Consider the following 25,856-nt stretch of genomic DNA (forward strand, 5'->3'; position numbering starts at 1 on the left):
TCAATGTGTGTCATGTCCCAATTCTAGTCTCAGAGTAAGATGCTAGCAACTGGAGATAAGAATGACTGCACTTGTTAGTTACCGGGGCAGCAGTCGTTATGGAAGGATTAAGACCTTAGTTTTTATCCAGAAAAGCATCACTAAATTTCCCACATGAGATATGCTTTAAGGAACTCCCATCAGATAACCATTTTCCCATGAATCCTAGGTCTTAGGTTCTAGCATGTCTTTGGAAAGTTGACAATTGGGAAATTCCTGTGCCCAGAGATAAACTTATATAGAACTGTTCTTGTCTGCTTTCTATGTGAGCTGCTTCTAGTGGGTTTCACCATTTTCTCTTCACCCTTAGCCTGGAGTCGTGTGCATGTGTCTCTGTGCTTCTAGAGTATATAATTCAAATGTGGGGCATTCTAGCTAATAACAGGAGATGAGACGAATGGATTTGAAAAGGGAAATAAGAAAAAGGAAGGGGTTAGGGATGGTCTTAAGTAAATTCAAGAACACTGGTCAGAACTGTGCATTCTGTTTTAGTCCTGAATCCCTCTCTTTCTTGGTGGCCACCCACACGCCTCCTTGAGGTTCTCTGTCGGCTTCCTATTCCCCTTCTCTTCCCAGTCCAAGCAACTAAAAGGGTTCTTAGCATTTTTCTGCTTTAGGGATTGTTGAAGGACAGAAGTCAGAGGCTATCAGAAGTCTCTGATGCCTCCTATCTTCGTGAAAGCCTAAATTCATGGAAAAGATTATAATGCATGCCCTAGAGAACTGAGAGGAAAACGAACGAGGGAGGAAAGGATGGAGAGAAGCCGGTTGATTTGCTGAAAGAAAGCAAGGTGGAAAGAGTCGACGCATTGGAGAGAAAGCTGCGTGAATCTAGGAATACTGCAGACAGGCATAGGTCCCCGAGCAGCACCTTGGGTGTCGATGGAAAGCCTTCAGAGGGGATGGTAGAAACCTAGGCTTAGGGATCATCCCCCTCAGATTTCCTGTCCCATATTTAGCAATGGAGATGAAAGACCTTTGGCCCCTTTGGGATCATGGAAAACTAGACCATTGGAGGTTCAAGGGGAACCCGCTGGACTGTTGATCCATCGTGATTGAGGACACCTGCAGGGTGCCCTGGCAAGTGTGCCACCCCCGCCCTTGACCCAGCCTAGTGCAGGCAGCCCCAGCCCAGTGGGAAGGAAGCTTTAAGTTATAATTTACTTTGGAGGAATAAAGGAACACATTTGTAGACCAGGTCTGATACCTGCAATAGCAGTAAATTGGTCAGTCTGTTCGATTTGGTATTCATCCTCCTGAGGAAGCCAGGCTGTAGGATGGAAATGGCCATGAGAGGCTCGATCCTCAAGGCCCTATAACTCTGCGTGTATGTTGGGAGCGGGGGGGACCGCAAGCACATGCACATCTGTAGCACGCCAGGTGCCACAGAGGAAATCTGTCCAGGGCCATGTCACCTGGAAAGAGAGAGGACAGCAGGTTAGAGAAGGCTTTCTGTTGAGTCTAAGATACCTTTGTCTGGGGCGCTTAGCTCAGTGACTCAGCTGCCAACTCAGTTGTGAGGGCAGGATGGCATTAGGATGGAGAATGGATGGAATGACTAGACTATCCAAAAACCTCGGGGTCTCAATTCCACTGTCATTGTGTCCCCTTGGACGGGAGGCATTTCATTAAGGTTGATGCAGGGAGTGGTAGTGACTTAAGAGCTTGCTCGCTGCCAGGTGATGGTGTGAAATCATGGAGCTTCCCTAGGTGGGCAGCGGGACCCAGCCAGACCAAAGGAAACATCCCAGCCCAAATTGTCGCTGGCCATCTCTGCTTTTTCCTTAGCCTGATTTTAACTGTGCCCTCTCGACCCTCCCCAGCTCCAGGAGAATGTCCCTTCTCAAGTCCAGAATATCTTGACAAGGGATTTTTTTCCCCCGTCTCCATTTCCTCAGGGACGGCAGACTGTCCTTAGGAGATGAGCTGCTGGTAATCAATGGTCACTTACTGGTGGGGCTCTCCCATGAGGAAGCGGTGGCCATTCTCCGCGCCGCCACTGGAATGGTTCAGCTGGTGGTAGCCAGCAAGGTAGGTAGTTTGTTTTTGGTTTTAGTTTTTAATATTTTTAATATTAAAATTGGTGGTGAATTTGGATTTGAGCCCTCCCCCCACACACTCACACACACTTTGTGCCACACACACTCACTCCACACCTACTTGCAAGTTTACCGGAGCCATTTAAATGGCCGTGATTCTCCAGGACAAGCCCATGTGAGCGGCCTTGAGCTGAACTATTTAGTAGATGGAAGAGCAGTAATAGGACTAAGGAAATGGGGCGGGGGGTGGTAGGGAGGACAGAAGGACAAGGTAGAGAGAGCAGCACCTCTTCCAGGGAGAAGCCAAAGAGGAGACATGGATGCCCACTGGGCGGCAGGGATGCAGGAAAGGTGGGGAGCGGCACCTCTCCCAGGTCCCGGAGGAGGAAAGGGTGCCGATGTCCTAGGCCCCCAGCCTCCACTTTGTCCCCTGGTGTCACCAGCCTCAGTGCCCTGGATAAAGGCTGCAGGCTTCTACAGCAGCGTGACCAGAAAGAAGAGGACCTGAGCCCCCTTGCCTCTGCTCCACGGTCCCCTCTGCTGCTGATAAGCCAGGAAAGCACCCACAGGACTCAGGAGTTAGTGCGAGGGAGCTACTAGGCTTCGTTCTCGTGCATGGAAGCAGTGATGGGAAGCCACCCCAGTCCTAACCCTTCACAGCAACACACTCTTGCCAGTAGGACTCATTCTTTCCTCATTATTCCTAGTATTTTTTTGAACCTAACATCCACAGGTTTTTCTATATTTTCTCTCTTAGATTACAAGGTGTGTTGCCTAGTTTTGGAGTATTTAATAACTAGAATATTTTGAACTCTCTGAAAAATCTGTTTTCCTCCTTTTACACCTGTCACCAGTCCCTTAACCCGGACTCTCGGGCTTCCAACAGCAACCCAGAGCCTTGGCACAGACTTGGGAGGAAGGGTTGGCACTGAGGCCCTGGAGGCAGGGGTCGAGACCGTCTCCACTCACAGGCCCCCTCCTCCCCTCCCAGAGATACCATGGGGCGCCCTGGTGTCTCCTCACTAGGGACAGGAAGGGGAGCAGAGCAGGGATGTTCCCTCTCAGTCTGTTGAATTTCATAAGAGGGAAACGCTACAAGGGAAGGACAAGCAAGTTCCCTTTCAGCCAGAGGTGATGGGGTTTGAAAAGCACCATCGGGTCTTAAACACTCACACAGACTGAGGCCTGTGTTTGCACAGCCCACCTCCCCATAGTCTGTGGCTCAAGAATGGGGTGTGTGTGGGTGGGGGTTCCTGCGCAAGCATACCATGGCCACCAAAACTTTATTTCTATACTGACATCTTTCTCCTGCTAGTTCAGAAAATGGGGAAGAGAAAACCTTTTCTAGGTTAAGCTGTTCCCCGCAAACACATGAACACAAAGAAATCATAAAATAAAAACAAAAAAAGTCCACTCATCACTTGCTTATACCGTACATAAAAATAAATTTAAAAAATGGATGAAAGACCTTAATGTTAAGACAGGAAACCATCAAAATCCCAGAGGAGAACACAGGCAGCAACCTCTCTGGCCTCGGCAGTAGCAATTTCTTACTTGCCACCACAGGCAAGGAAAACAAAAGCAAAATGAGCTATGGGGACTTCATCGAGATAAAAATCTTCTGCACAGCAAAGGAAACAATCAACTATTAAAAGGTAGCCTACAGAATGGGAGAAAATATTTGCAAATGACATATCTCATAAAAGGTTAGTATCCAAAATCTACAAAGAACTTCTCAAACTCAGCACCCATAAAGACAAACAACTCGGTTAAGAAATGGGCAGAAGACATGACTAGACACTTTTCCAAAGAAAACATCCAGATAGCTAACAGACACATGAAAAGATGCTCAACATCACTCATCATCAAGGAAATACAAGTCAAAACCATGATGAGATATTACCTTGCACCTGTCAGGATGGCTAAAATTAACAACACAGGAAACAACAGATGTCAACGAGGATGTGGAGAAAGGGAAACTTTTCTTATACTGTTGGTGGGAATGCAAACTGGTGTAGCCACCCTGGAGAACAACATGGAGGTTCCTCAAAATGTTAAAAACATAATTAACCTACAGTCCAGCAATTGCAGTAATAGGCATTTATCCAAAGGATCCAAAAATACAGATTTGAAGGGGAACATGCACCCCAGTGTTTATAGCAGCGTTATCAACAATAGCCAAACTATGGACAGAGCCCAGATGTTCATCGACTGATGAATGGATAAAGAAAATGTGGGCTGTGTGTCTGTGTGTCTGTGTGTCTGTGTGTGCGCACGCACAATGGAGTATTACTCAGCTATCAGAAAGAATGAAATCTTGCCATTTGCAACGACAGGGATAGAGCTAGAATGTATTATGCTAAGTGAAATAAGTCCTTTAAAGAGAGACAAATACCATATGATCTCATTCACATGGAGAACTTAAGGAAGAAAATAGATGAACGTATGGGAAGGAGGAAAAGGAAAAAAGGAGAGAGGAAACAAGCCATAAAATACTCAGCAATAGAGAACCAACTGAGGGTTGACTGAGGAAGATGGGTCGGGGGTGGGCTAGAGGGGTGATGGGCATTAAGAACACTTGTGAAGATGAGGCCTGGGTGTTGTGTGTAAGTGATGAATCACTGCATTCCACTCCAGAACCAGTATTGCACTGTAGTATTGCGCTACTTAAGATTTAAATAATAAAAAGTCGACTCATGGGTAAGCATAATTAAGGAGCATACAAGGGGGTTTTGAAAGCTGGTTTCCTGGATGATGCCTGATCTGTGATCTCACTCACTGGCTCAAAGAATGGACATTAACATGTATCAGGTATCCACAGGGTACAGGGGCTTTCTCCCTCTGATCTCATTTAATTCTTGAAACCCCATGAGAGAGGTATTAGTTCTTCTTATTCAAAAGATGACATTAACATCTAAGTGGTTATTTCATTTCCCTGGAGGTCACACAAGCAGTGGGGGACAGAAACAGGTTTCATCGTGGACCCATAAGTTTCATGCTTCTTCCCTGTATGGAAAGCTGCCTCTTATCAGATAAGATATGAAGGACACGGAGCCAATGGCATTAGAGAAGGATAATGTGTTCCTGCTGGAGGCTTTGACTTTAGGGACATGCACTCAACCTACTGCCCTTGATCAAATGCATTGAGGCCTAACGATGACCAGACCGCAGAGAGGCGATACCCTTCATTTCTTCCCATAGGCTCCGTTCACCGCTAGGCAATATGTTGCTATAGCAGCTGCCCACTGTTTGTTCCTAAACTGAATCCCCACCCTTTAAGACGCTCAGCCACCTTGGAGAGAAAAGTCTTTCCACACCTCTTGGCATCCGTGCCTCTTTGTTACCCAACAAGAGCACGCAATCCAGAGTCTTTGTTTTGTCTTCACATTTGAAGAGAGGAACCGGGGGGAAAGAGCATTTGATTTGCTGAGTACAAAGAATAATAAAAATGTAAATTATTATTGTAGGAAGTAGTCACTTTGTCACCAAACTTTAGGATATTGTTTTGAAAATATAACGATGACTGTCTTCAGGACAGGCTGTCTCATGTCTCCATACAAATAGGTTGTTTGCTTGTGCATAAGAGTTTAGAAAGGTTTTGTCAAGTGAATGAAATCAGAATTTCCCAGTGTGCTTTGCTGTCCCGGGGAGCACATGCTATCCATACAGATTTCTCTCTCTCTTTAGCACTCTCAGATTTTATTAGCAAGTAATATGCATTTATTTTGTCTATGTAGAAACCCTAGAAGAAAAGGAAGATAACATTTTCATAACACCACCAGTAGTTCTACCCATTACCTGATCTGTCTGTCCAGGCATGTTTTCTATTTTTAACGGACTCAAGCACAACAAGACAAAATGCCCATGGACATCAGAGCCAGCACAGCCCTTTAAAAGCTGTGTGTCTTGAACAAGTTGTTGCATTTTTTTTAAACCTCGGTTTTCTTGCCCGGACGGTGAGAATCAGTAACTACTTCATGGAATGTCAGGGAGATGAAGTGAAACGTAAAAGCCCGAACAAGGCAGCTGGTTGCAAGATGCCCTTGGAGAAACAGTTATCACATATTATAACACCCGGCTAATTGTTAACGTCCATTAATAAAATGATAATACTGTTCTTCACCTGCTTTTCCACTAAGTAGCATGCTGTAAGAATCTTTCCACATCAGAAAGTGCCTTTCTGTGGCGCCATTTCTAATGACCATGGAGTCTTCTATCCTGTGGCTGTTATGCCATTTACTCACGAGCTGGGACCTTCATGTCTTTTAAAAACTCGTTTCCATTAATGGTCTAGTAGAGCTGACCTCACAGAAGAGGGCTGAACTCACTTTTTGCTTCATAGCTTTTTCCTTCCCTGAGGTAGAATCTAACTATAGCATTCCCACTTACGGACCTGACATGAAGGAGCTTTGGGTGCCTCCAAGATGGGACGCGTGTCACACTAGTAACAAACGTCACTGTCACCAGGCGCCTGCTCACAAATGGTCTTTAATAACACCCGTTGTTTAAAATGGGTGTCTTCTGTTTTTCTCCTTTCTGTCAAGCCCCGGGGGAATATGGCGACCAAAGCTTTCCACAGGCTTCCTTCCTTGTAAAAATGACTGGTGTGGGGAGAAGGGAGGACACATTTCTCTTCTTTTCTGGCCTCAGATCAGCCACAGCCCTGGTCCCTGGCCTCCTGGGCTGTGCTGTTTCCCCAGAGAGTTCCTGGTGGCCGAGTGGGCCACCTCTGCGGGTGAGGATTGTCACGTGGCCCCAGTGACCTCGCCTGCCTCCCACCAACCCCTGCAGCCTTGTCTGTGTGTAGGAAGGAAGAAGGGCTGTTGGTGGAGGCCTCTTTATAGCCTAATCTTAATGAAGTCGATTCCATGTATTTTGTTGACCTTTAAAAATTGTTCAAGGGCTTCTTTCTTTGAAGAGACGTCCGTTATCAGTCTCCACTGGCGTGATTCAATCAACAGTCTAATTTCTTTCCAGTGAGTGTATGCTAGTGAGATGAGCCGTGAGGGGGGGGAGCACGTGGATATCAGGGCTCTGGGCTGGGCCTGGGGACACGACGAAGAGTAGAAATGACATTCAGTTTGAGGAACACTCAGATAACCAGGAGAGAGAGGTATATTCAGACGTACGTGCCAGGTGACGAAAGAAACAGTAAAGGACATTCAAGAAGAAGGGAGAGGCGAACCGGATGCCTCTTGAGATGGTCCAGGAGGGGTTACAGGAGAGAGTGCTGAGCCAGGAAGCTGAGCTCACTGGGCAGAGGGAGCTGCTGGTAGACAAGGAATCTGGGCAGGGGAGAGCCTGGCGTGTTGGAAGGTCAGTATGGCTGGACTGGAAGGTGTGGGTTGGAGGGGATACTGGAGGGAGGTGTGTTTGGAGCACTGGGCAGAGGCCGCAGCTCTAAGATGGTGGCCTGTACATGAGGTGCTTAAACTACCCTGAACGCAAGGCAGAAGAGGATATCAAAGGACCTAAAGTTCAGGGAATTTGGAATGCCTGCAGAAATATCTAAGAAACACGGATTTTTCAGGGAAAAAAAAAAATTTGGTTAGGGTTTAAATTGGGTCTCCAGCCCTGACATATAAAGTAACCTCACCAGCCTAGAAATGTGGAACCTACGTTCCCCTATGGTCTGTAGGTTCAGAGCCCACGAGCACTCCCAGTGGGCTTTGCTGGGTTTTCTTTGACCCAGAACTACTTGGTGCCACAGGGTAATTCACGACTCTTTAATTGTGTCCCCTTAGGAGAACTCTGCTGAGGACATCCTGAGGTTAACGTCTAAGAGTTTGCCTGATCTGACCAGCTCAGTAGAGGACGTGTCCTCTTGGACCGACAACGAAGACCAGGAGCCAAACGGGGAAGAAGACGAAGGACCCGGCTCGTCTTCTGTCCGGGGAGCAGTAAGTGTCTCTGGTTTCCCCAGCTGCTGTGCTGGAATGATGTTTCCCCAAAGATGGTGATGGCAGGATCAGAAATAATAGCTTAAGACAGTAGGATAGAGACCGGCATGGGAACGCCACAGGGCGTTCTTTTTATTTTATTTATTATTATTATTTTTTTAATCAGGATCTTCCCAGACAAACCTGTGAGGGTAACGATTTCCATTTAAGAAAAAAACGCTGAAACTGGAAATGAGATGAGCGAGCAACTGTGTATTAAGTTCACTGCATGTATCAATTTTAGGACACTTAGTCATTCATATATACAGGAGGATTTTATTGCTACTTTTTGATGTAGTGTTTGAAAACGATTGGTTGTGAATTTAAACTTAGAGGGAGAGATTGTGGTGGAGAGTGGAATGTTCCAAAAGCACAAAGCTCGTTCAGGCACAGAGGTGTGGCTGTGTCTTACGGTTTGTTTGTTTTTTTTTTTGTTTTTTTAAGATTTTATTTATTTATTTGACAGAGAGAGATCACAAGTAGGCAGAGAGGCAGGCAGAGAGAGAGGCAGAGAGAGAGGAGGAAGCAGGCTCCCCGCTACACAGAGAGCCCGATGTGGGGCTCGATCCCAGGACCCTGGGATCATGACCAGAGCCGAAGGCAGAGGCTTTAACCCACTGAGCCACCCAGGCACCCTTGTGTCTTACGGTTTTAAGGAAACCAGGACGCTCACCAGGCTCTTCTTTACACCGCCTGTGCGTTCATACCCCCGTGGTCCACTGCGCGGGGCACGCGGGGTCCGGACGGCTTTTGGCAAACTGAGGTTGCAGTGTGGCCCCTTGTTTCCTCTCTGGATCCCAGAAGTGACCGATGTGGCATTTTTAGCGTCAGCTCTTGTTAGCTCTTATTCCCCACCCAACCAGCCATGGGGTGGGGACTCCCTTCTGCCATGGGAGCCCCTTATTCTTTCCCACCAGCGCTAAACCCGGGCAGCACGGGTGAGCATCAGAAAATTCACTGTGGTTATAATTAGGTCTCAGAAAACCAAAAAATGCATGTTTTGTTACATTTACATAATATGTAATTGTATGGCATATGTAATATGCCGTAAAATGGCATAATAACATGCCATTTTATTTTAAGGAAGAAAATTTGCTTTTCTCCTTTCTTTTCGATTCCCCGGACATCCAGGGCCACCGAGCATGGCTGTGTGGCTGTGGGCTGCACATGTCTTACCTTGAAGCAGCACCATTCGCTTCGAAAACATCCTAGGCTTTTCTGTTCATTAGGACAGTTTTCTGAAAGATGGCAATAAAGAGTTTTGTTCTAACAAATTCAATATATTGGGATAATTTTCCAGTCAAGGAGGGAAAGCCTCACAAAGAAGAGATACCTTTTTGTAATTTGCCCACAGGCTCTGTATAAGCCCATTGTTACATTTTTCTAGCTGCTTTTCCTTCCAAAGAGAACTTTCTCAGAACAGTAACCTATAAAATAAATAAATCAGAACTGAATGAATGAGGTTAAGGTGAACAGTTTAAAAAACAACTGTGGGATTATTCCCATCTCTTTGTATTTTGACACCAGTGTGTGGCTGCCCTTAATTTTTATGTTTAGTAAGGGCAGAGACCAAACTAATTTTCGTGGCCTAGACTGCTTCTCTGACTCCTGCTTACTTCTCAAAACTTATTTCTCACTGAGCTCATTATTACTCCTAAGCAACCACCACACCACCCTTCCTGTGGTCCCTCTAGAAGGACTCCATGCTTTTCTGCCACAGGACCTTTGCAAATGCTATTCTCTCTCTCTTTCTTTCTGGAATCTTCTGCCTGAATAAGATTACTCCTATTCATCTTTGAATAGGAATTGAATTTGAATAATCTTTGATGATTCCTATTCATAATGTTATTGCCTCAGAGAAACTTCTCCTGAATACACCCATGTATATTAAATCTCTTTGCCCTCAGCATGAGTAGGTGGCTCTCCTGTGAACCACTTGTCACACTTGGGTTTGTGATTATTTGATTAAGATCTGTTTCTCCCAACCAGTTCTAAATACTCCATGAGGTAACGTGATGACTGGACTGGGGTCCCAATGAATCTCTAGAGTTTACCCACTACATCTGGTACTGAGTTATAAATAATGAAATGAATTTAAAAACAAACAGCAGAATAAGTGTTCATTGAATGCTAATGAAAATGACACCCAAATCTGACTGGATTTATCCACCATAAGAATTATGGTTACTCCAAGGTCCACAACTGACTGCAGCGCAGCATGGCAGCCTCAAAGGGCCTTTGGGTTCCTATCAACATTCTAGCCCCCTTAGGCAGGAGATGGTCCTTGAAAAAGCCTTGAATGGACCAGAGTACCCAGTGTCTTCTCCCCACCACCTCTTTGCAGATGACTTATCCAATAAAAGGTTAGTGTCCATATATAATGAACTTACACAACTCAACACCAAAACCATAAATAATCTAATTTTTAAAATGGGCAGAAGACATGAACAGACATTTCTCCAAAGAAGACCTGCAGATGGCCAAGAGACATTTGAAAAGATGCTCAACATCATCATCATCAGGGAAATGGACATCAAAACCACAATGAATTATCACCTCAACCTGTCAGAATGGCTGAGGTCGAAACAACACAAGAAACAAGTGTTGGGGCGCTTGTGGAGAAAGGGGAAGCCTCACGCACTATTGGTGAGAATGCAAATAGGCGCAGCCACTCTGGAAAAACGTTAAAAATAGAACTACCATATAATCCAGTAATTCCACTACTGGGTATTTACCCAAAGAATACAAAAAACACTAATTCAAAAAAATATATGCATTATGTTTATTGTAGCATTGTTAACAATAGTCAGATTATGAAAGCAGCTTGAGTGTCATCTGCAGATATCTTCTCCCATTCAGTAGCTCGTGTTTTAGATTTGTTGGCTGTTTCCTTTGTTGTGCAGAACTTTATTTTGATGAAGTCCCGGTAGTTCATTTTGGCTTTTCCCTTGCCTCGGGAGACACATCTAGAAAAATGCTGCTATGACGGATGTCAGAGAAATTACTACCTGTGTTCTCTTTCAGATTTTTTTAGGATTGCAGGTCTCACATTTAGGTCTTTAGCCACAAATTTGTGTGTGTGTTTGCGTGTGTGTGCGTGCATGTGCGCATGTGCATGCACGTGTGTGTGCGTGTGTGTGTGCGTGTGTGGTGTAGGAAAGTGGTCCAGCTTCATTTTTTTGCATATTGCTGTCCAGTTTTTCCAGCACCATTTGTTGAAGAGACTCTCTTTCCCCCATTACATATTCTGGCCTCCTTTGTCATTAATTAATTGACCATATAGTCATGGCTTTGTTTCTGGATTTTCTGTTCTGTTCCGTTGATCTAGGTGTCTGGTTTTGTGCCAGTACCATACTATTTTGATCATTACAGCTTTGTAGTATATCTTGAAATCTGGGATTTTTGATCCCTCCAGCTTTTTACTCCTTTTTCAAGATTGCTTTGGCTCTCTGGAGTCTTCTGTGGCTCCATGCTATTTTTTGGGTTGTTCTAGTTCTGTGAAAAATGCTGTTGATATTTTGATAGGGATTGCATTAAATCTGTAGATAACCACATAAATAAATATATATATATATATATATATATATTTTTTTTTTTAAGATTTATTTGTGGGGGAGAAAGAACGAACATGTGTGCATATGGGGGGTGAGGGGACTACTGGGGAGGGGCAGAGGGAGAGAGGGAGTCTTAAGCAGAAGCATCAACACAGGGTTCGATCCCACAACCCCAAAATCACAACCTGAGCCAAAACCAAGAGTCGGACTTAACCAACTGCACCCCCTGGATGCCACAGCCCATGTGTATTTTTAATTGATCTTATATTAACTTCTGAAACTTGGTAGGATCTCAGTGATATAATCATGAACATTTCCCCCATGTCATTAAAGGGGCTTCTGAAGCATGATTTATAATGGCTAATATTCCACAACATAGAAGTGCCATAGCTTATTTCACCAGTTTTCTACCAGAAATTCTGTTTTCATCAATCACAGGTGTATTTGATTTTTTCAAAGTTATAAAGAATGCTATACAGAATAGCTTCGCCCATATACCTCTGTGCACATTTTTTTATTTTCCTATTTTCTTAAATAGCTTAAGCAGAATTGCATAGTCAAAGGTTTTCTCCAGAGAGGTTATTTATTACTAATTTAGTGATCTAGTGGTGGCCAGTTCCCATCATCACCAATAACATTATCTTAAAAAAAAAGGTTTACCGATTAATCATATTGTTTTGTATGTTTATTGTAGTTCTGCCAAACGCATATCAGTGCATTATGTGAGAACATAATTTATTTGGGAAACCCAGCACTAACTCTCCACAAGTCAGTGTTTCAGTGCCGTCCGTTAGGAGACCTCCGTCATGTCACCTGGGGCTTTCATAGACAAATCCCAAATCCATTATCCGTGTGAAACCTACACTGATCCTGCCTTGACAGTTCTCCCTTCTCGGAGCCTCAACACCACCTCGCGTACTTGGCCTTCTGCTCTGCTTCTCCGCAAAGCACTCCCCGAGGGGGGACACCTGGGTTTCTCCCTGGCTCCCCAGTAATGCCGCAACACCAGTCACGTGTCACCATCCTCTTGAGCTCTGGCTTCAGCCAGGAGAACGGAGGAGGACGAGACAGAGCCCTGCAGGCTGGAGGGCAGCTGATGCAAAGTACTTTCTGGATCTCAAGGTGTGCCCAGGGTCTGCCCTGCAGTGCCTTGCAAACATACTGAACCACTGTGGGGAGAAAAATTCTCTTTTCCGTTCTATGTTTATAATTCAGCACCTCTGTTTTCATCATTTTTTAAATACGAATGCGCTATTTAAATGAAAGAAACCTAGTGCTGCTTAATCAAGTTCAAAAGCCTTTTATTTCACAGGTGATAATGATTAGACCTGCTGTCAGGCTGCACTCAGACGTTGACTGGTTTTGCACCTGTAAGGCACGGTGAGCTCCAAGCACTTGGCTGAGCGAATGTAACACAAATGCTGAGGTTGTGTGATGAACACCCTTGGGATTTACTTTTCATGGCTACGATGGACAGCAAGGAGATTTTCCTTCCAAAACGGTCCAGTGGTGCTGGGAATGAAACCAAGTGGTGGATATCAAATTTGAGGAGTAGAGGCAGGGAAAAGGGAATGGGAGCGGGACAGTGAACTGCTATGGTCATTTGCATAATTGTCATCCATCTCGGAGGGGTCTGGCTTCAGTGACAGGGCTCCCTCTCCACCATCCATCACTCACCCCTCCACATCCAGTGTGGAAGGCTGCCGCCTCCGCCATGCCGGCTGCCGTCCTGGTCCATGGGACTGGCCATTCCTTCTCAAGTCTGTCTTCCCCACTATCTTCTGCTCTGCAATGACAATTTGTAAATTAGGATCTGACCATGTGGCTTAATGGTATAAAATTATTCAGGGACTATCAATCACACTGAGGTTAAAATCCCACCTCCTTAACGTGGAATACGTCAGCTCCTGCCTGCCTGGGCTGACGTCTGGACATACTCCCGGCAGCCATACACACACACACACACACAGTCCTCCCCTAGCACGTGAGCTCCACATTCCCCAGTGTTCCAGAACTCTCCACTACTTTGTGCCTTTGAACCTCCTCTTTGCACTTGGAAGAGATTCCTCAGCCCAGCCCAAATGTTGCTTCTCCGCATAAGCAAATCTTTCCCTGAGCCCCCCAAAGTTCTTTGGTCTCTGCTCTGCACTTGCATGACATTATGAAAATTTCTTCCAGAGTGCTTACCCTCTTGCCTTCATAACTGATCTTTCTGTTCTTCTGTCTTCCTCATTATTAGACAGGAGCATTTCAAGGGCAAAGACCATGATGCCTTAAGCATCTCTGTCACCCTAGAATGGTGGCAGGTCTGGGATCTAATAGGAGGTTGACAAGAGGAAGGATTCTCCTGTGATCTCTGGTCATTCCTTGACCACTTCTTATCTGTCCCTTGGTGCTCACCTGGTCCTCTTATGTCCTTGAAGTACAAGCCTGGGTCCACGAGCCTCTGACTCTTGGTTCTTTACTCCTCTTGACCCCAACACATGCCCTTGCCTGCGCCCTTCCCCGTCTGCTCTTCCGAGGAATTCGCCCCTGCCCCTGCCTCTTCCCCCATTGAGGCTATCACACTGTGGGGCATCGCAGTGCTGCGAAATCTGGCCTTGCTGCTGGAGAGAGAATCAGGAAGAGTAATTCCCTTCTGGTCCTCGTGCCCAGGTGAGGGAGTCTCAACTCAGGTGCAAGTTTTGCGCACTTGGAACCAAGATGCAGCATTACACATGTGTCTCATCGCTGCCAACCTCCCTGTATAAAGGCGAATCAGTGTTGAAAGGAACTGAGATGCTTTGCTTTGAGGCATTACACATGTGTCTCATCGCTGGTTATCTAAGTGCTAACCTTCCTCTCAAGGACCAGATCGAGTTCAGAGTTATCTCCAAGGCTGCCCTCTACTCAAAACATCTATCAGCATCTCTCTCTGTGCTGAATCTGCTGATCACTGCTCCCTGAGCATTTAGCAGGTGCTGTTGTCTCTTTACTTGTGGCTGCTTATCTCTTTAGGGAAGAAAGAAAATACTTGAACTTTGTAAACTTTTCTTTTTGAAGATTTTATTTATTTATTTGACAGACAGAGATCACAAGTAGGCAGAGAGGCAGGCAGAGAGAGAGAGAGGAGGAAGCAGGCTCCCTGCTGAGCAGAGAGCCCGATGTGGGGCTCAATCCCAGGACCCTGGGATCATGACCTGAGCCAAAGGCAGAGGCTTAACCCACTGAGCCACCCAAGTGCCCCAACTTTGTAAACTTTTGAAGTCAGGTATATCTCTTTGGGCTCCCAGTATCCATTGGAGTACCCTGTATTCAGTACTTACTCAGTACATATTTCTCTTTTAGTAGGGACAAAGAGAGAGCGTGCATATGAGCAGGGGAAAGGGGCAGAGGGAGAGAGAACCCAACATAGGGCTCGATCTCCTGACCCTGAGGTCATCACCTGAGCCAAAATCAAGAGTTGGACATTTAACCGACTGAGCCACCCAGGCAGGCACTCCTCAGGACATATTTCTTGATCATAAAGCTGTCCCCGGAGCAGTGGTTCTCAAAGTATGGTCCCCGGAGCAGCTGCCGCAGCATCACCTGGAAATCTGTTAGAACCACAGATCCTCAGGTCCCACCCTTGACCTGCTGAGTCAGAACCCTGAGGCTGGCCGCCAGCAATGCAGTTGAACAAGCTTTCTAGGTGATCTGGACCCAGGCTGACATCTGAGAACGTCAGGGCCCTCCAGTAAAAGGGGTGGCAACTGTGTTATTGGCTATTCCAAAACATATGTGTCCTTTCTCGGGTCTAGCCTCCTGAGAAAGTGGCTCCTCTCTTTTAAAACGAAGAGAGGGAAGAAAAGTTTTGCTAGAACAGGGCATAGACTGGGGGATACCTCTTAAGGAGTTGGGAGCCTCTTTCTATTTCAACAAAAACAAAACCAGAAGTAACGATTGTCTTGCCAAACCTGCGATTGTCAAGGCTCAGCTGGGAAGAGTTCGTTTAGCACATCAATCAGCGGGCCTGTATCCGGCTTCCTCTGACATCAAGGGAATCAGTTCTAACGTTTTTGGAATCACCAGTTCGGGGAAATCTTAGAGAACTTTTGGCTGAGGAGGGTTTAAGAAGAAAATAAAGGACTTCACCTTTCAGAAGGCGAGAAGAGCCTCACTGGATCTTACAATTCTGTGAGTGAAATTGGCCTTTGATTCTGTGTCGGTGGGGTAGTCAGGAGGTGGGAGAACCTGAATTCCAGTCTTCTGGAAGCGTTGGTACCTTTGCGGGTAGGTATTAATCTATATATGGAAAGAAAGGACAGGAGCTCTTGTGCTTTGTTTGGATTGAATAACGGATAAAGTGTCAGCCCTTAGTTTCCTGAGCGTCCAGGCACCGAGAACTTGTACTGCGGTGTCTAGAAGTACCATTTCTGGTTGAGTCGAGCTGCCCTAGGTGGGAAACGGTCTCTTGTTTTGTGCCTAAGCTAGGTTTTTTTCCTGGTGATGCCGAGAAGAGAGCCTTGTGCAAGGAACCGTGAGCACCAACTACGTAAACTTGCAATTAGTATTAAAATGGGGAGAACCCCGGGGTGCCTGGGTGGCTCAGTGGGTTAAAGCCTCTGCCTTCGGCTCAGGTTGTGATCTCAGGGTCCTGGGATCGAGCCCCGCATTGGGCTCTCTGCTCAGCAGGGAGCCTGCTTCCCCTCTGTCTCTGCCTGCTGCTCTGCCTACTTGTGATCTCTCTCTTTCAAATAAATAAATAAAAATCTTTAAAAAAATAAAATAAAATAAAATAAAATGGGGAGACCCCATATCTGACTGGAAATCGGATCTTCACAGAATAAAACTATTCATGCACAGAGACTGACAACAGGGTGCCCTACCCTTTTTGCAAGGGGAGCAGATGTTCTTTCCCTAAAGCCTTGAGGAGAAGCTGTTAAGACAGTCTGCTCACACGGGCGCAGGGGTCTGGGCTGCTCACCTCAGGCTGTCTCTGAGCAACTGCTTCGAGATGGCTCACTCCCCCGGGTCAGACATGACCTTCCCTTCTTTCTGGGCTTCCTCTTATTCCTCGTCTAACGTCAGGACTCACTTCTCCTTAGAAGTCTTCCCAGATACACTTATCCTTCATGCCTGGACCCCCAGCCTATAACAGGGCCTGTATTTTCCTTCATGGTCCTTAACACAGATTATAATGACGCATGCACTGACTTGCTTAATGTAAGACCTAAGTGAACAGGGACCATGTCAAGTTTGCTTCCTCATGTACCCCAGGGCTTCACTGCTGGCTCTCAGTGTGCACATATGTACGGGATGGAAGGGTGTTAGGACAGGTGGACAGTGGATGTCCCCCCTCGTCATGTTTGGTCATCTCCCACTGACTTGTCCACCTTCACCAGCATGTCATGAGTTTAAAACAGGCATGGCGCTTATTGTTTGTGCCTGCAAGCTAGGAAGCCTTATCTGCCTCTTCCTTCTGGATTTTCCACCTGGCATGGGAATATCGATGATAGAGAAATCATTTTTCTATGTATAGCATTGGGGAAAACACAGCATGGCTTCCCTAAAAATGGGACATTCGTGGTAGCACCTCATTAACAAATGAGTAGATCTCTTTACTTTTTGTTCAGTTAAGGTTTGAAAGCTGCAGGCCAGAGATGGAATTTAGGATGTGATTTTTTTTTTTGTTTTTAAGCAAATCAATAGTAACTACAAAAGGTTAAACATCCCAGGGGCATTGGCAAAGGAGTGCATGGACTGTAAGCGAAAAGACAAGCCGAAAAGGTATCAGGGAAAAGAGCGTGGAACGGGAAAGTCTCAGAGTTGGGGATTCTGATGAACAGAACTGCGAGGTGTCTGAGCTACAGGGAACCGTGGAGATCAGCTGGTCCAAACCGTGCCTTTTATAAGCTAGAAATGTGTGGTGAGAGAGAAGCCTGCTTAACTCTGCTCATCCCCCCAGACCAGTCATGTTGATGGCTCAAGGCAGCTACGAGGGAAAAGCAAAAGAGCTGGGAAAGAAAAGGTGAATGTCCTCAGAGAGGCGTTCACAGCACGTCTCAAATATGCCAGGGGAATGGGTGTGTGTTTCAGATGCGTCAGTGTGCGGGGGAAAGCCCCGCACTCTGTGTCCCCAGTGCACGGGGAGGGCGTGGTCTCAGCTGGTCCTCAGATCGCTGGGGTCCTGGCTGGAGTGGGGTAGGGTCCAGGAGTTCGTCTTCAGAAGCTTCCCAGTGATTCTGGTGCCCACCCAGATTTTGAAAAGCAAACTTGGGGGAGCAGGTGACTGCTGTCGGAAGCGGCAGGTTCGGATACAGCCTTTGTTGGCCACGTGGCCGTGTTCAGGGCCGGCTGCAAGGTGGCAGGGCTCCTGAGTCTCCCGGCTGGGGGCTGCGTGAACCCCCTGTGTGCCCGTGGCTTCGGGACAAGGGGAAGGTTTAGGCCCCCAACAGGCTCCCTCCTTTCCATAGTTTGGGATGAGGGAGTAAGGCCATGCATTTGAGGTGCTATGGGAAACCTGGAAACACAGACTTCCCCAGCCCACTCTGGATCTTCCGCGAGCAGAGACTTGCGCGCATCTCGTAGTGTTTCTCGTTGCCTTTGCAGACTTGGAGACGCCAGGTCCTGGCGCACACACCACGTGTTCCCAGCACAGCCCGAAGCAGGCAGCGACACATATACTGATCCACAGGTCGCGGAGTTGTACGTTTTCATTCCACGGTCGCAGAGAGTGAACTACCCTCTCTTTCCCCACCAGAGTCCGACACTTGCCCACACAGGTCTCCGCCCGTTCAGATGCTCCCTAAGCCAGACGTCAGCTGGCTCGGGCCACGTGTTTAGAGGCTGCACGAAGGCCAGTGCGAGGTGCAGAATTGCCAGGACAAGATGAGACAAGGCTGCAATTATTGCTGGTCTAGGGAAAGGAGATTTAAATTTGGGGGTGGTTTTTCGTTTGGTTTGGTTTCATGCTTAAGGAGATGAACTGATTATTTAAACGGGTGGGGGGAAGGAAGATAAGAGTAATGATTGGGCCTAGATAAATTGCCCAGAAAACGGCTGAAGTCTGCATTAGGCTGAGTCCCCGCGGTGCATTTTCTGGGGCCTGTTCCAACTCGTTACCTGGCTCTTGGCTGCATTTCCCAACAAGCAGTTTGCACTTCTCAAGGAAGTAAACAGCTCAAGTGATTTGCATTAAAAAAAGCAAATACTGTGTCTACCCTCTCTGCACAGCGGTCTCCACCGTGGGGTGTACACAGCCAGTGGGGAATGCCAGACCATCCTGTGGAGCATAGGCGGAAAGTAGTAGAACGTGTATAGATTTTATTTCATTTTTAGGTTGTTTCGGGTTTTTACAGTGTACACACATTAGCACAGTAGCATAGGGTTATAATTTACGAATCTTAGCATGCAGTCAACGCTGTTATCGCCTTCTAACTTTGAAAAAGTCCTTCAAATTTCAGTGAAAATAGAATGTGGTCCATTAGAGCACGTAATACAATTTATTTGCCTTCTCATTAATTTCTTTTGTGAAAATAACACCCTCGAAGTCGTGAGGCAACTACAACTTCAGGCATGTTGGTTCCTGTCTTTGTGTATTCTTTCCATTACCGCAGTCCAAGATGCCTTTAAGCCCTGCCCCCCATTACGAATTTCCCTCTTATAAATATCACCCCTAATAATTTAGTTTTATATGTCCTCTGGGAGTTTAAATCTGGGATCCACACACTGCAATATAAAGCAGGTATATTAAGACTGGAGGAAGGTAGTCAGTTCAGAAATGAAACTGAAAGGAAAACTTTTTCTGCCCTAGCCAAAATGATGGTAGTTACACAGGAGGGAAAAATGGGGCAGCACGACTCATTTGTGCACCGTATACCTTAGGAAATCTATCTTATTTGTTTATGAGCTTCACTCAGCCTTGAAAGTAACAGAAATCCTTGAGATGTATGTGTCTTTTGAGACTGTAAATGGAGATCGTGCTGATACAGTCAGATTCTTGCTCTCTTAAGAGAAACAGGATATTCCCACTTAGGTTCAATTCCAGTAATTGTGTTGTTTTTTTTAGGAAAATGACAAAACCACTTTGACAGTGCATAGATGAGTTAGACAAATAGGCAATGTATGCTAGGAAACACACACACACACACATACACCCCTCACTTGAAGGCTTCATGAGCAATGGAAGATTTGGAGTTTGGGGGGTGCTTTTTCCTTTTTCACTATGTCTTATGCAAAACGGTAGTGCAGAGCCTGGAAATAAAAACATAGCAAAATGTAAGAGATCAGAAGTTCCCCTGTAGAATCTAGGGCAGACATTTCTCAAAGGAATAGATTTGTTTAAGTTTGATGGGGTTCTCCCCACCCCTATGGATACTGTTGTTTGCTTGCCTGACGTTTTATGTACTGGCTGATCTCAGTAAATGACATTTGCAGAAAATGAAAACCAAGCCTCTCCCTTCTGGTTCTTTCTCTTATACCTTCACTTGAAATATCCTTCCTTCTGCTTCTGCCTATCAAGTTTTTGAAGCTCTCCTCCTCTTTCAAAGAGTCTTTTCTAATAGTGCCAGCTTCTGTCATCTCTGCTGTCTCTGATTGCCAATCTCATTTGTCTGTTTCTCATATCATAGCACTTAAAATCAGAAAGACCACTCCTGATTTATAAATGGGATATGTGATTTTAAAATTTTTTTGGTAAAGCTATTGTGTGGCTCTTCAAACTTATTTCCTCTAGGAAAGACATATTTACTTAGTAGATATTTGTGGAATTGTCTTTTAAGGTAGTAGAGACAGACAGATAACCTATACGTCACACACACATGCGCATACCGCCTGTCCTCAGCTCCAGAAGCTGAGGACATCTCTACTCCTTCCTGACACTCTTTGCTCTGACACCAGATACAACCACAGAAGCTGGTAACCTGGCCGTGCGGGAGCCTACAGCCAGGTCCTGGAAGGGCCAACACTGGACTACAGCCAGCCTAACATTGCCATCCCCATGCTGCTGAGAGCTGTGCTGGGGATTTCAGCGGGTACAAAGAGATAACAGACACCGTCTTCCTCTCTTAACAGGATTTATTGTTTTCCATAATAAACTATAGGTATTACTAAACTTTTCATATTCCCCTCTTCTGTATAGTAAGAGCCATATCCCATATTGACCCAGAGGAGGGACATTGGATTTCTCCCAGGAATCTGGGAGGGTTCAGTAAATAGGGTGGTGTTTGACTACTCCATCTGTGGGGAACACCCACAGAAATGGGTGAGTTTCTAGAGCAGAACAATATGCACAGTGGTCCTCAAATAAATTTTATGGCCTGTTCAAGAATCAACAAATAGGGGGCGCATGGATGGCTCAGTGAGTTAAGCCTCTGCCTTCAGCTCAGGTCATGATCTCAGGGTCCTGGGATTGAGCCCCACATCGGGCTCTCTGCTCAGCAGAGAGCCTACTTTCCCCATTCTCTCTGCCTGCTGCTCTGCCTACTTGTGATCCCTCTCTCTGTGTCAAATAAATAAATAAAATCTTTAAAAAAAAAAAAAAAAAAGAATCAACAAATAGTTTATGAAGCACAGATATTTAGTCCACGCTTTTAGTTGCAGACTAAGGAATCTGACTTATCTTACAAGTACTAGAGTCGGTGATGGTTTTCAAGTTGAGTGACAGAGTCCGAGTGTTAGTTTTAAGATTATTCCAACGGTGATGTAGAGAAACAGCGAGACTGAAGAAAAGCAGAGCAGGGGTGGAGGCCGACACAGGTGTGGAGGCCTTTGCAGTAGCCCCACTGGGAAGTGACCAGAGCCTGTGCTGCAGGAAAGGTGGCCATGCAGGTGGAAAGGCAGGAGGCAGTGTGACTGACGGGTCGGTGGAGGAAGGGAGCAGGTGCAGCCCACCAGGCAGAGAACTGGCCTCTGCGATCAAGGGGGTCCTTGGTGGTCGGAAGGAAGGATGAGAATTTCCTCTCCACCTTTTTTCGTGAAGGCAGGGCTAATCCTAAGCAATAGTTGGAACAGGATTTTGTTTACTTTCGAAACCTCAGCTTCCTGTGCTCTGCTCCTTCTCAGTTGCTAGTCCCTGTCTTCACAGGTTTCCTGAAGCCCGGAGCCCTCCTATTGCTCTCAGCTCCCCTACTGTGGGTACCCACAGCCTCCCTGGCCCCCAGGAGACTCCAGGACTCCAGGAAATCCTCTATCCTTCTTCTCCACACCATCTCCCCCACTTTCGCTATCAACATCAATAACATAAAAGGCCATCCAACAAGCAAAATCTTTTCTGTTTCTTCCAAGCGGTATGTTTGCTATTAAAGCAATCTGATTAAATCGCTCTCAGTGGTGGCCAGTGATTCTGTGACACTTAGCAAACTATGAGCATCTTAAAAAGAGAACCCTTGTTATTTCAAATGAGTTTCTTACCAATATCATTTTTAAATGGAATTTAAAGGGACGCCTGGGTGGCTCAGTTGGTTAAGCAGCTGCCTTCAGCTCAGGTCATGATCCCTGCGTCCTGGGATCGAGTCCCACATCGGGCTCCTTGCTCAGCAGGGAGCCTGCTTCTCCCTCTGCCTCTGCCTGCCATTCTGTCTGTGCTTGCTCTCTCCCCCTCTCTCTCTCTGATAAATAAATAAAAATCTTTTTAAAAAATAAATAAATAAATAAATAAATAAAATGGAATTTAAAGATAAAATCACAAATCATGGATGCCGAAGATGTCCTTAGAGGAAATTCTATGGTAGACTAGTGAGCCTGTTCTCCAGTAGCAGGTTCCTTAAGATGTCTCTTCCTGTTAGTACCTTCCCTTCAGCGGACTAAGTTATGTTTCCTTTTTTTTTTTTTTTTAAGGTTTTATTTATTTATTTGACAGACAGAGAGAGATCACAAGTAGGCAGAGAGGCAGGCAGAGAGAGAGAGAGAGAGAGAAGGAAGCAGGCTCCCCGCTGAGCAGAGAGCCCAATGTGAGGCTTGATGCCAGGACCCTGAGATCATGACCTGAGCTGAAGGCAGAGGCTTAACCCACTGAGCTACCCAGGCGCCCCTATTAAGTTATGTTTCTTAAAACTTCTCAGGTCTGTTCACAGTGACTTTGGTTAGGGATGGAGGTGGGCGGTAGAGGGCTAGGGTTTGAACTATTCCTACAGATGAGGGGTCAGCAGTTACAGATCATACGCATTTCAGGCTTTGCTGGCCAGTCCCTGCTGCAACCGTTTACTTCCACCTTTGTAGTGTAGACGCCGTCATTGGCGATCAGAAAACTAATGGGCATGACTGTCTTCCACTAAAACCTCACAGAAACAGATCTGGAGCCAGATCTGGTCCACAGGGAGCAGTTTGCCAACCCCTTGACAGATGATCATGTGTGAGCCTGGGGCAGCCTCTCTTCTAATTGCTTCCTCTGTGGGCTCCCATGAACACACCCCAGCTTTCCAGTCAGATTCTTCAATAAGTGCATACCCTTAGAAATAGACATCAGCAAATCAGCGTGACTTTGGTACCAGTCCTGGAGAATAATGAGTGGAGGGTACAAGTCTGGTTGATCTGGAAGAGGCAGCAGAAGGCCGCAGGGTGACCCCCCGGAACCTGCCAGCACATCAGCCCTTGGCGGCAGTGTCTACAGCCCAACCAGTTACTCTCCGTCTAAAACCTGCCTCCATGGTGTGTTCAGTAAAAATGATCTTCTATTTTTCTAAGTCAGATAATCATGTAAAACTTTCTCTAGAGAAATATTTGTAGAGAGAAAACGTTGGTATGGGACTGTCTTAATTCATACCTTATTTTCTTTCCCCCATCCCTTCTACTTGCTTCTTGGGTCTCTTTGAACATACCTTTGTTAAAAATATTTTATTTATTTATTTGACAGGGAGAAGGGAAACACAAGCAGGGGGAGTGAGAGAGGGAGACTCACTGAGCAGAGACCCCTATGTGGGGCTCAATCCCAGGACCCTGGGATCATGACCTGAGCCAAAGGCAGCCGCTTAATGACTGAGCCACCCAGGTGCCCCATGCTTTTCTTTTCTGATAGCTCACCCACTTCTACCTTTTGTGTGTCTTGAGATTGTCCCCCCCACACACGATTTTATCATTCTGGAGTGGAGGATAAAGAAGATCAGGGGTGTCTGTGTGGCTCAGTCCGTTGAATGTCCCATTCTTGATTTTGGCTTGGGTTGCGATCTCAGGATTGTGAGATCGAGCGCCCCATCAGGCTCTGTGTTGGGTGTGGAGACTGCTTTAGAGTCTCTCTCTCCCTCTCCCCTCCTCCATCTTTCCCTCCCTTTAAAAAAAAAAAAAAAAAAAAAAAAAAAATTCATTGTCCTGCTCTCCAAGGAGAGCAGGAAGCCAGCTCCTGCTGAGAAATGACCCAAAGATCTGCCGATAGTAGCCAGCCCACAAGCCAAAGAAGAGCTCCCGGCTCCACATTTTTCTCACCCACTAGGTCATGGAACATGGAGAGAGTGATAGATTCCTGCTTTGTAGAGAGTGTCTGCACTCGCCTTGTCTGAGTTTGAAATCAGTACCAAGGAGGGACATGTACAGATTCCCCTTGCGATCCGCATCTCCTATTATTTTTGAAGAACTGAGTCACTTGAGGACACTGTCCTCTCCTTGGGATGGTGACACATACAAACCTGCCACGAGGGAGGCAAACGTGGACCAGTGCCTGATAACCTTCCAACATCCTAAAGGTGATTTCTTTGCCTCACCTTTCCAGGGGACTAAGAAATCTGTTTAACGTGTATGCATAAACATCATCCAAATAATCAGCAACCAAGCATGTTAAGCCCATTCAGATTGTTTGGGGATGATCAATGGGAGGAAACCAGAAACAGGCTCAGAACAAGGACAATATTGTTTCATTTTCAGGGCCCCAGCCCGAACGCCTGGGTCCCCCATCAGTTGCTGCTTCTCCCCAGCTGCCTCTGACGCTCTGCACACACACTGTACGTGTACTAGAACATTCTGGGGTCTGGCAAGTTTTACTTTTCAGTTTCACTGTCTTCCTCTTCAGTCCCAAGTCCACTTTGTTGGAAAGCAGTGACTCTAACGTAACAGCGGATTTCTGTTTGCATTTCTGCAGTCAACTCACAGGCTTCTTGTTGCTTTGGGCTGATTTATTGTTGTTCTGATTCCCGTTTTCTGAACGGTTATTCATTCCCAGCCCTGGCCTCTCTGATGGCCATCTGGTTCTCCTTTGGTCACTCAAACATCTGCCCCAGAGATCTGGAAAATGAGCTTCCTTTGGCAGCCTAAAAATAATCTGAGTGTGAGTGAAGCATAAAAGGGAAATCGCCACGCTCCACTGTCCCATAGACACAGACCAGGGGGATGAGCCAGCACAGCCTCCTAGGGATTTGGAGCTTGGATGTCTTCTGTCACATCTGCAGATTATTTTTTTTTCAAGTGCTGGGAACTGTAAAAACATGGCATGAACTGGGTGCAACCCGTCCTCCTGCAGTTTTCCTTGGGATCAGATTTGCTTGCACAATGGAGATGGTTGGAGATGAAAGCCACACTTTGCACGGTTTGTTTGTAAGGCTTCAAAAGTTTGCTGAGAAAGACAGATGATGCTCAGGAGTCAACATTGTATTAGTCACAGTGTGTTTAAGGAGATCTCGTAAATGGTTTGGATGGCAGTTATAGACCATTCCTAAGTACTAGACTTTTAACTTGGACCCAGGGGACCTGTCTCTTAAGGTAACGATGCTTTGCTCCTTGCCTCCAGAAGACTAAAGCTTACCAGAACCTAAAACTCAATCCTAGGCTATTTCTCCTACAAAATTATTCCTAGCCTCACTGTTCAGTACAGCTTTTCAGAGGGGCTACAAAGAGAGAAAATGTCAACACAATAATGATATTCAAATCATTACCATCCCCACAAATTCAAACCTCCTTGTAAGTCATAATCCAAAGACATTAAAATCGAAAGTCATTAACATCCAGTCTTAAATTTCCTTCACCTTTTGAGTTAAAAACCAAAGCACTTAATGGCCTCCTTCAATTTCTCCTATTTTTTCTTTTGCCTGGGCCGTTTCTCACTGCAAAACAAATACGGCTCTTTCAGCTCCGAGAAAGTTGCATTTGTCCAACAGCGAGTCTCTTGTATGCTTTCTCTTTTAGTGAAATGTGAATGGACAAAGAGTAAATGGACCTACATCCTTGACATTTAGAAAAATGAGCCAATCCCTCATGCCTAGATAGTTGTCCCAGGCAAACTTTTGTTCCCAGGACCTTATTTAATTTTGCCCAAAGACCACATCAAGAACTGTAAAACGTCTGAGATTTCCCACTACAGTTTCATGGCTGCTGCCACAAGATATGAGATTCCTGGGCCAGAG

General features: G+C 45.9%; 1 protein-coding gene across 9 annotated transcripts in view; it reads left to right on the forward strand.

The window, feature by feature from the left end:
* PDZD2 (PDZ domain containing 2) overlaps positions 1 to 25,856 on the forward strand; it is a 355,674-nt gene that overhangs the window by 273,351 nt on the left and 56,467 nt on the right. For 7 of the 9 annotated variants that reach the window (XM_059173721.1, XM_059173722.1, XM_059173719.1 and 4 more), the window contains 2 exons: positions 1,938 to 2,070; positions 7,823 to 7,978. In XM_059173721.1, coding sequence (XP_059029704.1) covers positions 1,938 to 2,070; positions 7,823 to 7,978 — 289 coding nt within the window. Of the gene's footprint in view, positions 1 to 1,937; positions 2,071 to 7,822; positions 7,979 to 15,516; positions 15,727 to 25,856 lie in introns of those variants that run through there. The other 2 variants (XM_059173723.1, XM_059173726.1) reach the window with 2 other exon arrangements.

This window comes from Mustela lutreola, chromosome 5 (assembly GCF_030435805.1).
Source record: "Mustela lutreola isolate mMusLut2 chromosome 5, mMusLut2.pri, whole genome shotgun sequence".
Lineage (NCBI taxonomy): Eukaryota > Metazoa > Chordata > Mammalia > Carnivora > Mustelidae > Mustela > Mustela lutreola.